Source organism: Rhopilema esculentum, chromosome 20, assembly GCF_057945365.1.
Source record: "Rhopilema esculentum isolate cy_ngs chromosome 20, ASM5794536v1, whole genome shotgun sequence".
Classification (NCBI taxonomy): Eukaryota; Metazoa; Cnidaria; class Scyphozoa; order Rhizostomeae; family Rhizostomatidae; genus Rhopilema; species Rhopilema esculentum.
Genome location: NC_142834.1, coordinates 14289622 through 14302682, shown reverse-complemented (window position 1 = coordinate 14302682; position 13061 = coordinate 14289622). Strand labels below are relative to the sequence as shown.

At 39.0% G+C, this 13061-nt stretch overlaps 1 protein-coding gene across 1 annotated transcript in view; it reads right to left on the bottom strand.

Annotated features, from left to right (window-relative positions):
• Positions 1-13061, bottom strand: part of LOC135686996 (laminin subunit alpha-1) — a 60447-nt gene that overhangs the window by 3109 nt on the left and 44277 nt on the right. The window contains exons 46-57 of the mRNA XM_089114311.1: positions 12740-12867; positions 11776-11941; positions 11122-11387; positions 9234-9387; positions 8528-8659; positions 7862-8016; positions 6729-6917; positions 5816-6067; positions 4598-4796; positions 3421-3579; positions 2516-2601; positions 440-534 (exon numbers count right to left, since the gene is read on the bottom strand). Of these exons, the coding sequence (XP_088970437.1) occupies positions 440-534; positions 2516-2601; positions 3421-3579; positions 4598-4796; positions 5816-6067; positions 6729-6917; positions 7862-8016; positions 8528-8659; positions 9234-9387; positions 11122-11387; positions 11776-11941; positions 12740-12867 (1981 nt within the window). The remainder of the gene's footprint in view (positions 1-439; positions 535-2515; positions 2602-3420; positions 3580-4597; positions 4797-5815; positions 6068-6728; positions 6918-7861; positions 8017-8527; positions 8660-9233; positions 9388-11121; positions 11388-11775; positions 11942-12739; positions 12868-13061) is intronic.

The following is a 13061-nucleotide window of genomic DNA, read 5'->3' as shown; positions in this document are numbered from 1 at the left end:
CTCTCTAGGGTGCTCGGGCAGTTTTGTACCATGTTTGACCTCAAAGAGTGACATTTGCCCTTGCCAAGTAGAGTACCTCAAAGAGGATGCGCTCTTCTTGCATAAAAGAAACAACATGCGCAGATGCCAACGACTGACATACACTTACTTTTGAGTATGAAAATTAGAAGCTCTTTTACTTGAAAACAGGGTACAAAGGCATGAACTCTAAAACTAAATTTTGCCTGTTATTAGGAATCTTGTTCTATTTTCCGGCTTTTTGTCGTCATATTGACCGGGCAACTTGCGGTACAATCACTCAATGGGGAGGGGAGGGGGCAAAACCTGGGGAATTATCTCTGCTATAAAACAGGCGTGAACAAATATGTATCAACAGCTTGACATATGATAAATGCAAAAAATCATGTCGGAAACTCAAAGTTTTTAAAGACAAACCAACCTGCAATTACGTAACCAGTGCCCGTAAACCTTAGCATCGGCACAACTGACTGGTAGCATCTTCCCACGTTCCTGGAGACTGGGTCTCGATTCGTCCTACAAAGAATCGGGAGGTTTCAAAGGGTAATCAAATGTGCTACATAGAATGCATGTAATGATATATTAATGGTTGCAGAAGCAAGTATCAGGAACGTTCTATAATCAGATAGTACAAACCCAGCGCATTGCAGTGATATTGTAACTGCACTCGAATTATCCCCACCCCAAAAACATTTTTTGCGAAATAAGCCCCCACGGGCTTATTCGAGGACTTAATGGTAATAGCTTCAGAACAAATCGACCATATTGCAGTCCAGTGATCAAAGATAAAGAGTTTAATGGCAGTTATGCGACTTGCTCTGCAATCTGAGTACAGGAACGAATATGATGACAATGACGTCACTGAATGTGATTTCAGCTTTAGATGGCTTATAGATAAACGTATGTAAAGCCTTGAAACGAATGATTAACGATTACAGGAAATTCGCTAATAATGATGATGTCAGATGAATTGGAGAAAGCGTTGAGATTAAGGCGGCCCAATTCAGTCAATTCTGAAAAGAAAAAATAGTGGGTTCGCTTTGATAACACTGACTTTCGTCTGCGAATGCGATATATCAGATTTTGCGAGAGATATTTGAAAATAATTTGAACAAAAAGGTGTAATGGTTTTGAACAATTTTTTTGCGGTACAGAATTTGAAAATGGCTTTGAAAAAAGCAAACATTTTACAACATACTTAAAGCTTTTTCGTCTGACACTCCTCAGAGCATAAAACGTCAGAATAGGTTCCGAAAAAACACGATGGAAAAATATATACCCAGTTGTGGATTGAAATAGGCCAATCAGAAAAACGCAAGCACAAGACCGGTATAGTTGACCAATCAGTGCCGCGAGCCTAAAGAAAAATTACCAATGGAGTCCAAGAGAGAAAACGAACTCCTTTTGTCTACACAATGGCGGCTTTTTCGTTTTTATGTAAATTGACTCCAAAACTGCTAGATGAAAGGACGACCGGGCTCTGCCAATTATCCGAAACATGTCGTCATTATAGAGTTTTGCACAATCTGGGTTGTCTAAAAGATGTTGACCAATGGCAGAATCACTTGTTTTAACAGTGTTTCTAGACCTACAAGATCGAGGAGGCTGTTCTCTTTGAGGGGCAGTTTTGTTTCGTATGTTGGAAGGAACATGCTGTTTTATCCTATCCCCCAATCTTTGGGTTGTGCGCCCTACGTAGCCAGAATCACACTGGCACGTAAATTCATAAATGACGGAACTTTTTTGTTTGGTAGGGACGCAATCCTTTTGAATGGATGGAAGGGCTCTCCTAGTGCTGTAAACAATCCGAGGATTGACAGCAAAGAAACAATTGGTTATGGCTTGCCTAATCTGACTCTCGAATCGCAAGGAAGTGTTACCAATCCATGGTAGTTTCAAATAAACTGGGCACTTTTGCGGACCAAACTTTTGAACAGCCGAAAAACTTGCGATCTTCTCCTTAGTATAAGATAAAATGACGTCTTCAGGATAGCCGTTGTCCAAGAAGATCGTTTTGAGTTTTTCCAGTTCAGCGTGCAGTTTAGATTTCGAGCAGATCATAATGTAATGGTTTTGTTCCTTTACCTCTTCGGCTATGTGAGATATTTCCACATTTAAGGACAAAATCCCAGTTTGTGATAAAAACAATGCAATTTACATATTTGATCTGACAACCAGAATCATACAAGACAGCCACAACATTATGCGGTAATGACATTCGTCCAGGGGAATAGGCAAAGGTTGATGCCACACCCCACCACCACCCCCACCCCCACCCCCAATACCAAATTTCTTTAGCGTTGCCCTTGCATTTATCAGCATAAACAAATTATTTTTGAACAAATGCGAGTTCCAGTTATCAAAAGATGGCTGATCATACTGACTGTATTACAAAACAGAACCAACTTTGTAAATCAACTACGATTTAGAAGGAACTAAGAAACAACGATGGAAAATTGAAAGCAAGAAAAAACTAGATATGTTAAGACTCTCTTACTGTAGATTAAGTAGCTTTCTCGCTGACGCGCTTTCAACTTGGACTAGTCGTATGCATCCAAGAAACGAATTTCTACCAGCCGGGTTCTAAAAAAAACATGGGAAATGAAAACTTATGCCTGCCAAAACAAGCCTATGCAATGTGTAGTGTATTAGGCATTAACCATTATGTATTAGCCTCAAATTGAGGTTCGTACACAACATATACATATACAACACTATGCCTGCTAAAACATGCAGGAAAACGAAACGGTGGTGTTTCTCTCGAAAGTTGGTCGTTTCTTCCCTCAAATTATACCACCTCTGCTTCCATTTTCCTATTCCCCCCAAAATTGTGACAGTATAACAAATTAACAAATAAGTCACATGCTTTGGCACCTTGTAAGTCGTTTTGCAAGGGGACATTTTTGCAATGTGGAAAATTGTTCAAAATAGGAAATTGTTCCAAGTGGGACACTTTTCAATTGGAACATTGTTCAAAGTGGGGCACGAAAATAAGCGATGCCAGCAATGTTAATTGACATTGGTGTTAAGAGCGAAACTTGGCCCTGTATCATAAGAATACCCACTTTTTGGAAAATATCAAGAAGACCTTACACTTGTACCAAAAAATCTTTAAAAGCCTTCTGAGTTCCACTTTCAGAGGAATTGCAATCAAAATTTGTCAAACCAGCCTACACAAATGGACATGGAGTTTGTGGAGGGAAAAACACTTTTAAATCTTCTGTCAAATGAGCTACCCCCGTCTTCGGAACAAAAGAGCAGGCGCAAAAAGTTGCAATAGTTTGAACGTCCATGTGATTCAACTTCAAAGACTGGGGATGACTAAGTCATAAAAAGACCTTCATTTGTTGTTTGACATTTATCAGCTCGTCCAGAATTTACACAGCCAGTAATCACTCTCACCGTAAGCATTGATGTAGGCACCCCTGCGGGGAACTTCCCAATATAAAATGGATAAGCAAGTTGCATTCTATTGAGTCCGTTTCCATGGCGATTGTTGCGATACTCTTGCGAAGGAGAAACCAATATGGCACCAAACTGACCAAGACGCAGAAGAAAAACCTAAAACAACAAAGATAATTATTTTGGTAGGCGAACAACAGAAACATGAAAAAAGTATCTACAAATGTACATGAGAAACAAGATCTACAAATGTACAATTTTACAAAGGCCTGAACCGATTTAACTTTATTCTTATAACACTGTTCTTTCGTATTACACTATTCCGCAAAACATGTTAATGACATTAAGAGTTTAGGACGTGGGCCTAGTTGCTTTTAGCTGTAGTTAGATTAGGCCTTTGTTATTAATAATGGAAGAGAGAGGACAATCTGCGAGCTCTACATCAATGACAGAGCGCTTCGACAGTTGGGTACATCTGGCGACCTTGCAGCAATTTAATAAGGGTGTATCGTGACCAACAAATTCAGTACAAACAATCTTTTCGTCGAATAGAATTTGAAAATGGCTTTGTAAAAATCAAACATTTTGAAACATGTTACTAAAGCTTTTCGTCTTTAATAGTACTGAATAAGTCAGAACACTGAATAAATAATTAATATTTTCTCAAAGAATTTTAGAGCCAAATGTCAGATTGGGCATATGAAATTGTCTACATATTACCTCTCAAATTTGCTTACGTCCCAAAGCTAGAAGGGTACTGGTTGAAAACATTACGGTTCCTTAATACAGCCTGGCATCAATGAATTGGATTTTGAACTTTTTGCAAGCTAAGCTACAATTCTCAATCTATTTTCATTTTAACCTTGAAGAAATAACTGAGTTGCCCCTTTTCCCGCCGAGCAATGTTGTATATGCAGCCACCGAAGTCTTGAAATACAGGCTTAGTTGGCATAGTATTAAAACACAATAATAGATTACAGGCTACAACTATAGAGAAAAGTCTAACATTGTACGAATGAGGAGGTTCCCCTCTCTCTAAATGAAAGATTGGCGATGGCAGGGGCTCGAGCCACAGACCTTTGGAACTGTGGTCCTCCAGCCCCCAACCGCCCCCCCCCCCCCACCACAAAGTCACCCTTACATCTCAATGGAGATTTTTACGGTATGAATCTCCTACCTTTGTCCATTGACCCAAAGCGTAATTTCCTGTCGTTTGCACATGAACCAAACCACCTCCTGAGTTGAACTTGTACACGAGGCTACCATTCACAAGCTCCAACGAAATAAATTGCCTCACGCTTGCACTGTTATTGTTGGTCACAAAGAATATCACACCAAACGGACTGAATGCTCTGAACTCTATTGTAACCAAGTAGCTGCAAAATTATTCAACTATGCTTTAGAAGGTCATAGCTTATAGAGGAGAATCATTTCAGGGACATTTTCTGGAATTGCTTCTATTAATGCTTTGCACCCAATATGTGATGCGTCGATAAAGCAGGCAGTTCTTAAGTGGGAATCGTCTAGCTTCCATACAGCTCGACCTGATAGTCATAAATAAGCATGATTAATAGTCATAAATTAGTATGATTAATTATTTCAAGTAAAGGGTTAAGGTTAGGATTAGGATTAGGATTAGGATTAGGATTAGGATTAGGATTAGGGTTAGGGTAAGGATAAGGGTAAGGGTAAGGGTAAGGGTTAGGGTTAGGTTTAGGGTAAACTAATTACGTCATCAGGTCGAGCAGTATGGAAAATAGACAGCTCCTTTTAAGTGGGGACTAAATGGAAAGCGGGTTTAAGAGTCCATGGGCTACCTCAAAAAGGGAATTCAAAGCAAAGTCTCTTAAGAAATCTTTGTCTTGGCTTTTGCTTGTCAAGACAGTCATAATTTTGTTTTACAAAAATTGATTCCCATTTTTCCCGAGAAAAATCTATAGGTTATCATCAGATACCACTGTCTTTCCAGTCCCAGGCCTTTGAAGAAAAGAACCCCCATTTGAAAAAAGACTTTGCATAACTGGCATGCCTTTTATCGCAACTCAACTACCAAACTTTTTAGTACAACAGTATTTTAAAATTTTTTGAGAAACTTTTTAACAACCAATCAATTTTTGTCAAAGGAGAAATATATATACCCTTCACGTTTATTGTCTATCATTCATCTGTATAACGCTACTCTAATATACTGTACTGTACCCATCTGATCGTTATGCTCAAGAGCAGATAGGTGCCACGCATGGCGCTCATAATATACTCCTGTTTAGCGAGAGGCACTGTACGTTTAAATATCGTTCCAAAGGGGGCTACCTTAGAAATTGGCAAATGCTTTTCTCGAACTCACGACTGTCGAATCGTGAGTCCTACGCCTTAATATACAACATATACTACTTACTTCACACTGAAATAGGACAGAACGGTGCTCTCCTCAGCAGGAGGCGGCCTAAGTGCCAGCAACGTATTTGCGCCAATTCCCGCCAAGTTGACATTGCCATCGAACTGGGGAGGACCACTTGCAGCAGCACACGAAGGAGGTGACGTTGTTGGTGGTGGTGTTGTTGGTAAAGGTGTAGGCCCGACTGTTTGCGTAACTGGGACTCCAGCTAGCGAAACAAACTCGCTGACGGTGATCAGTTGTCTCAGGTAGCTGCGGAGGATATTATACGTAACTCAGGTGAGGCATACAAAGACACGTGAGCAACAAATTAGAGATGCTACCTTACAGGCGTTTTGAAAGCTTTGGCCGAGTATCAGCGACAATTTTGCATGGTTGGCTGTGAATTGATTGAATGGCTGCATGGTTTTATTTACCATGCAGCCATTCAATCAATTAATTTTATTTACGCAGCGGCTTGTCGAGTTTCTTAAATTCTAAAGTGGCACAAGTTCGATAAGCATTGATTGCAGTGGGTCTTGTTGGCAAATTTGGCTTTACCTTTAGTTAGCAATAAAAGAAAAAGGTGAGTTAAAGTGAATTGTACTTTGAGGATCTTATCGGTGTTATAGGGGGGAAGGGGGGCAACAGAGCTTCTCTGCTTGGCTTGCTTATAGTGTCACGTCGAGTATTATTTTATATCATCGCATCTTTACTTCATGCATCTTATTTCATTATGTTGTCGGAGACAGTGTGCGTTCACTATTGCAAAAACCAACGGTAACCAATTTATGCAATGCAACGCAATACTTCAAACATATGCATAAATTGTGGACAGTTGTTTGCTATTATAGCTCATAATCTTCTTGTTTCTTTACTCAAGAAGTTTCGTTCGTTAAAAGGTTTCGATAGCAATCCTGAAGGGGCAACTTACTCCACACCGTTTATTCGAACCAGACTGAAGTCGCCTTTAAAGCCTTGCGTCACAGGGAACTCAGAAAGTCCATTTGATAATGCCGTGGGTATGCCACCAATGTACATTCTCCCATTCAACTCAACACTCGGTGCCAGACCGCTTGCAAGCTGTATCTCTTGTCTTATGCCGTCAACAGCCAGCGCCATCCTTTAAACAAGAAAAAATGAATATTTTCTAATTCATTTCATTCAACAGAAAATATACTTTTAAAGCAAGGTTTTATATTAAAATTAGTTATAAAAGTCTTTCATAACAGTAGTACTAGTCCATTAATCAGTTTGCAAAAAGAAGTCTACACGACAAACAAGTTCGTAAAGTAAATAAGATAAAATAATAAAGATTTACCTAATCTATTGTCAAACGTTACATGATATTGCAAATGCCATCTATTCTAGTTAGATTATTAACCTGGCATAAAAAGGATTGACAACTTTACAGTACAGTTACTCGAAAATATGAAAAGAGGAGTGGGGAGGAGCTTTCCAGACAATTACATACAGACTATTTATGCTGTCACAACTTCACGTGCAAGAAGAACTTAAAATCATTACCATGCTTGCATCCACGATACTATTGTAATTTAAAAAAGACTCTGATCTTTTCCCTTTCATTTGAAATGAATTCAGTTTGCCAACGGATTAATTTTACTTTGGGTTCGTTCATAAAGTTACGAACTGAGACCAAGCTACAGAGATTTAATGGGGAAAGAGCCTGTACAAAAGTGCTTAGGCCACTTCTCTGCCATTTTGAAACACATTAAACAGATTTTGCACATTCAGAGGTATTTCATGCTGCTCTTTAAAGGCAGTCCATCCCCTATTGTGCTCTACTTTTATTTTCACGGGAGTGAAAAGGGGAGTGAGTTATTTTCACTTACAATTTCCAATAGCTTCTTGCTCACTACCACAGCTAGGCCAGCCGAAGCGGGCAGCATAATCCGTTAAGGTGGGAAAATCAATTTTTTTATATCAGCCAATCATTGAGGAGACAGATTCCTTTTAAGGAAATGGGGTTCAAATAAAAAATCCTAAAAATAGAACTCTATAGCTGTTTACCGTGATTGAAAAAAAATGGAAAAACAAATCACTTACAAAGTATTTCCAGTAAAGATAACATCAATCGTAAAATACTGTCCTCTGTTCAGCGTCTGTGATCTTGTATACAGAAAGTTTCTGGCATTTCTCGAGGCATTTTTGTAATCCAAGAAAATGTTTCCATGATACAGAGCGATATAAAATTTTGCACCCTGAAGAGCAACAAGAAAATGATCGGAGGAAGGTTGGAAACATATATGAAAGAAACAGCAGTCAAAAATTGTGTTTTCGTTCAAACGCTCACAGTATAGTGGTTAGATGTCATTGAACTCCAGCACTCTCTTATCTACAAGTTCAATTATTCTGTATGCCAGCTTTCATATCAAAGTTCGATTCATGCATAAAACAATGTCGGCTTTTGTCATGGATGGTTGTTTAAAGGAAGCTGTTCTGTGGACCAACCATTGCCTCTTTCAGATGCTTTTTTCTGAATGACAATGCAAGTTGGCTTTCTGCGCTCTTTTCTTGAAAAATTAGGCCTAAATGGTGGCTTTCCGCTCGTCTTTTCGCACGGTCCAGTTTCTGAGACATTTTGGACATAACTACATTTTGGACAGTGAGTATTTTGTCACTCCTTAGGAGACTAAGTTTATATTTCCGGATAAGGGTACATGAGCTCAACAAGTGGCACAATCTAAAGCAAAATGAACAATATATAATTACCCGATAATCTGAATAAAATATAACACCATCCGGCTCTGTTGTTTTACAGACAATGCTAAGGGATGATAACCGCTGCGAAGGAGTCGAAGCTGACGCATAGCCATTGCCAAGGAAACGGACGCCATTTTGAATCTGAAGAAAAATGGTATAAATTGTGAATTCGATAACCGGTTTAAGATATAATAGATGGGGAAGCCAAGCTCGATTTACAGAACAAATTATAAGATTATGAAAAAACATCTTGGTTATAAACAGGTTTTGCAACATACTGTTATGTGATATTGTATGGCAAAGTAAAGTTAGAAAGTTAATCTTTTGGCTATCTGGCAGTGTCTGGTAAATTCAAAATTCTAACTAGTTGCAATACGAACAATTATATACAAAAAAAACCTACATTCGAGCCTTGGAATTCTGCTCAAAGAGTATAACTACGACAACATGTGAAATTGTGAATAGGAAAACAGTAATGTTATACAGTCTGCCATAGGCCATGCTACAAAAACTTTTATTTGAATAAAATTATTTGAAAGAAAATTAAATAAAAATAAGCTTGAGATCCTAACAAGCAGACACAAGAACTCGATAGCGATGCAACTTTAAAACGACAATTTCTATTTAGCGATACACAAATGTTTCGATTGTGCTGGGATGCGTGTTCATTCGTGTATGTTTCATGGACAAAATTCTTGCTGCTTGTGCACCATACCTGTGGAAGGCATCCATTGAAGTTGACGCCTTTAGAATAGCGAAGGAGTTTGGGGTCGTTTAACTGTATGGAATCTGTGACGTCAATCCTGTTGTTATTGCTTAGACGAACGTTCATTATGCAGCCAGCGAAGGGATAAGCCGTTGATCCACTCCTGCAGTTGAATAAAGAAACCTTGCAAAACACGAGTGCCTTTTGTTGACAAAAGAAGACAAAAAGACTCTCAACGGATACAAAATAATGATTTTTAAAAAAGGGTGGAAATTTCCAATGTTCCTCCGTTTTGTAGGGATTTAAAAAGTTGTCATTCCTTGAGAAAAATTTTACTGGTACCTTTCTAATAAGCGACTTAATAATTCAAACATAAAGGCGGGTTTCCACTTGATTCGCTCCGGTCGCGCGACTTGGCGAAATCGGATTAACAAACCAGCGAATCAGCGAACGCGAATCAACTGAGTTGAGCTACTCAGCGAACGGTCGCGCATTCGCAGCGAATGGGGAAGTTAAATTTGCGCCTGGTCTAACGTGCATTCGCTCAGTCGCGCGACCAGAGCGAATCGAGTGGAAATCGGCCTTAATGCTTACAATTAAGGACAAATTAAAGACAAGTAATATTAAATGGCTCGATGCATAAGTCGATGAGAAAGCAATGTTTAAGTAGTTAGCAGATTTCAAAGGCCGATTGGGTGGGGCCACTGTGGGGGAAGGATGGTGAATTGTGAGGAGTAAAACACCGTCAACATCTATAGTTTGCTCTTGAATCAGGGGTTTCCTTTCTGCATTACATTTTTTTAGGACGCACCACCCAAAGATTGGAGGATAGGATAAAACAACACGTTCCATCTAATATTAGAAACAAAACACATCCCCAAAGAGAACAGCTACCTCGGTCTTGCAAATCCAAAATTACTACTAAAACCTGCGATTCTGCTATCGGGCAGCATTTGCTAGAAAACCCAAATTGTGCAAAAAACTATAATGGCGACATGTTTCGGATTATTGGTAAAGCCCGATCGTCGTTCCACCTAGCAGTTTTAGAATCTATCTACATAAGCACGAAAAAACCGCTACTGTGTAGACAAAAGGAGTTCGTTTTCACCTTAGGACTCCACTGGTAACATTCTAATAGGCAAGCGGCACTGATTGGTCAACCTTTACAGTCATGTGCTCGTGTTTCTGATTGGCCTATTTCGATCCACAACTGGGTCTATATATTTCTTAGCGTAGAGTTTTCGATCTATGTTCTGACGTTTTAAACTCTGAAGAGTGTCAGACGAAAAGCTTTAGTTTACTAAATGTTTGCTTTTTTCAAAGCCATTTACATTTTTTTTATAAGAACAATTTTATAAGAACACGAGCCTCAAAACTGGTCAAAAGTTAAGAACAAATTAAGAACAAGCTGAGGCTGAGCTTCTGCAAAATGCAATTTTGAACAACGTTTTTTCTCGAGGATTTCTAGCGATGTGTGGGTGCTTTTTCGGTGAATATTCGAATTTGTCAGCAAAGTATGGCTGTCTCACTCACTTTGTTGGCAAATGAGGCCTGAACACCTCCTTAGAGCGAACAAGCTATAGCACTGCTTACACCCTCTTAATTTAAGAACAAATTAAGAACAATCCAACCTCAGATTTTCGAAAAAATTAAGAACAGTCAGCCTGAACTTAAATTTACTGGTTCTTATAGAAAAAAGAGTGTAAATGACACTTTCTCCCATTATCTATCCCGTTGATTTTATCAATAAGCACTGCAGTGCATTCAAAATTGTGAAATCGTTGACAATCAATCCCTCGCCACTGATTGGAAAATGTGACAATAGCCTATTGTATAATCCAACCAATAGAATTTCATGTCAACAATAGTGCCTGTGACAGGGCTGATAGGTACTTACACAGAGACGTTGACTCCGCCAAAGTAAATCACTGTGCCTTCCTCTAAAAGCGGTTGACTACCATTCGTCATTGAGATCGGCGGTCCAGTCCCTGTTGCTACAGAGACAACTAAAACACTAAAATATGTCTGCGTTCTTTCCACTGTCACTCTGTAGAAGTTACCATCCGCATACGAGCCAGTGGTTGATGGCCTAGCATTTCCCCGTGCGCCGCTCCAAAAGGTTTCCAGGTTTCCGTTCACGAGACGAATTTCATACAAGATGGTCTACAAAAATAACAGTTGACTAGTCTTAATTTCCAAGAAGCTCAGAGAGCGTCATAGAGATTTTAAAAAGAATTATTTTATATAGATTTCCACTTCAGTGATGTAAACTTCTAAAAGCACTGAATAAATTGGGAAGGGGGAGTCTAGATAAAGAAAATACTTACAATTATCTCAAAAGATTTTATTTATACAAGAGTCCAGCAGGGCCCAGTACGGTCAAAGTCGATAAGGAAGGCCAGTTGAAATAAAAAAAAACGAAAGTACTCCACCAATACCTCGCCTCATTTCCTTTGTTTTCCTGGAAGGTTTTCAAACCTTCCATACGAAAAGTGTTCAGACGACAGATGGGAACTCTACTGGGCTCTGGAGACAAGAAAATGACACTTACATTTCTAGCTCCTGTGACAGCAAACAGCGTCCCATTAGCATGCAACGTTCGGAAATCGAACTGAACTTTCGATGAGTTTCTGGTACTGAAATTTCCCATGCCAAGTTGGAGAAATCCATTGCCCGCAAAACTAGCGCCAGGTAGTACGGACCCTGTTGATGACGACCTGGCAACAAGACGAATACAAGTCTGAGTCGATTAAAAAAAGGTTACCACGAGGGATAAATTTTCTAGTGTTGGGGGGGGGGGGGCTCTAGCAAAGCCCAGTTTTGACCCGCTATATCTTACCTGTCTGAAAAATGTGACCCATAATTCCACAAACATGATGAAACTATATCCATAATTCTTTAAGGGAAAATAGCATCTTTTAAATACAACAAAATCATCAAACTAATTTTGTATGTCCATTGTCCCAAACTCTCAATATTATACATTTTTCATTTCTTACTTAGCATTCTTTTCTGTTAATGGTAAATTCCCCCCTCCCCCCAAATAATTTTGCTATGTTTTCCCAAAATTGTGTTTATAAATCTGTATGTTTCTTTAAACGGTACCCACAATGCCGCACATATTTCAAAAACTGATAACAATAATTCTGCACTTTTCAGAAAAAAGGTACCCTTAAGTAATGGAACGTCCCCGTACCTCCAACCATTCAAGGAACAACCCCCCTCCCCCTGGAGGTGTCTGTAACAGCGGTTTCACTCTGATTATTACCAATTCCATACACTTGCTTATTTTTCCCAAGATAAATTTAAGGACAAGTTATGCTCTTTCTATCTTTTCGGATAAATCATTCTCTCATTAACGCTGGCAAAATAATCTTGCTAGCTATAAAAAAGTAAATAAGACATCTAATTTCAAAATAACTGGACCAATCCACACAAGTTTCAATACAATCAATTCAACTCAATTGCTACCATGTACCCTTCAATGATGTGAATTGCAATGCAGTTCTACTTACGTTCCACTTGTCGCATTGCAAAATCCAGGCCTGAATGTTCTAGATGTTGCATTCCAAAGTGAGACCTGGGCCCTGTTTACTTGCACATTGTTAATGCAGCCATTGAAGCCAGCTGCAGTGACATTTACCTGTTTCAAATTGAAGAGAATTCGCGCTTAAAATCTATCAAACTGCAAGATTTGATAACAACAAGACTTGACAACAACAAAGTATCAATTCACGTTTAACAAAAAGTTAAGCTTTGCTTAAAGAAATTTATCAAAATATTAAAAGTAAAGCAAAATCCACTTTTTGGTAGTAAGCAAACGACAAATCTAGATTC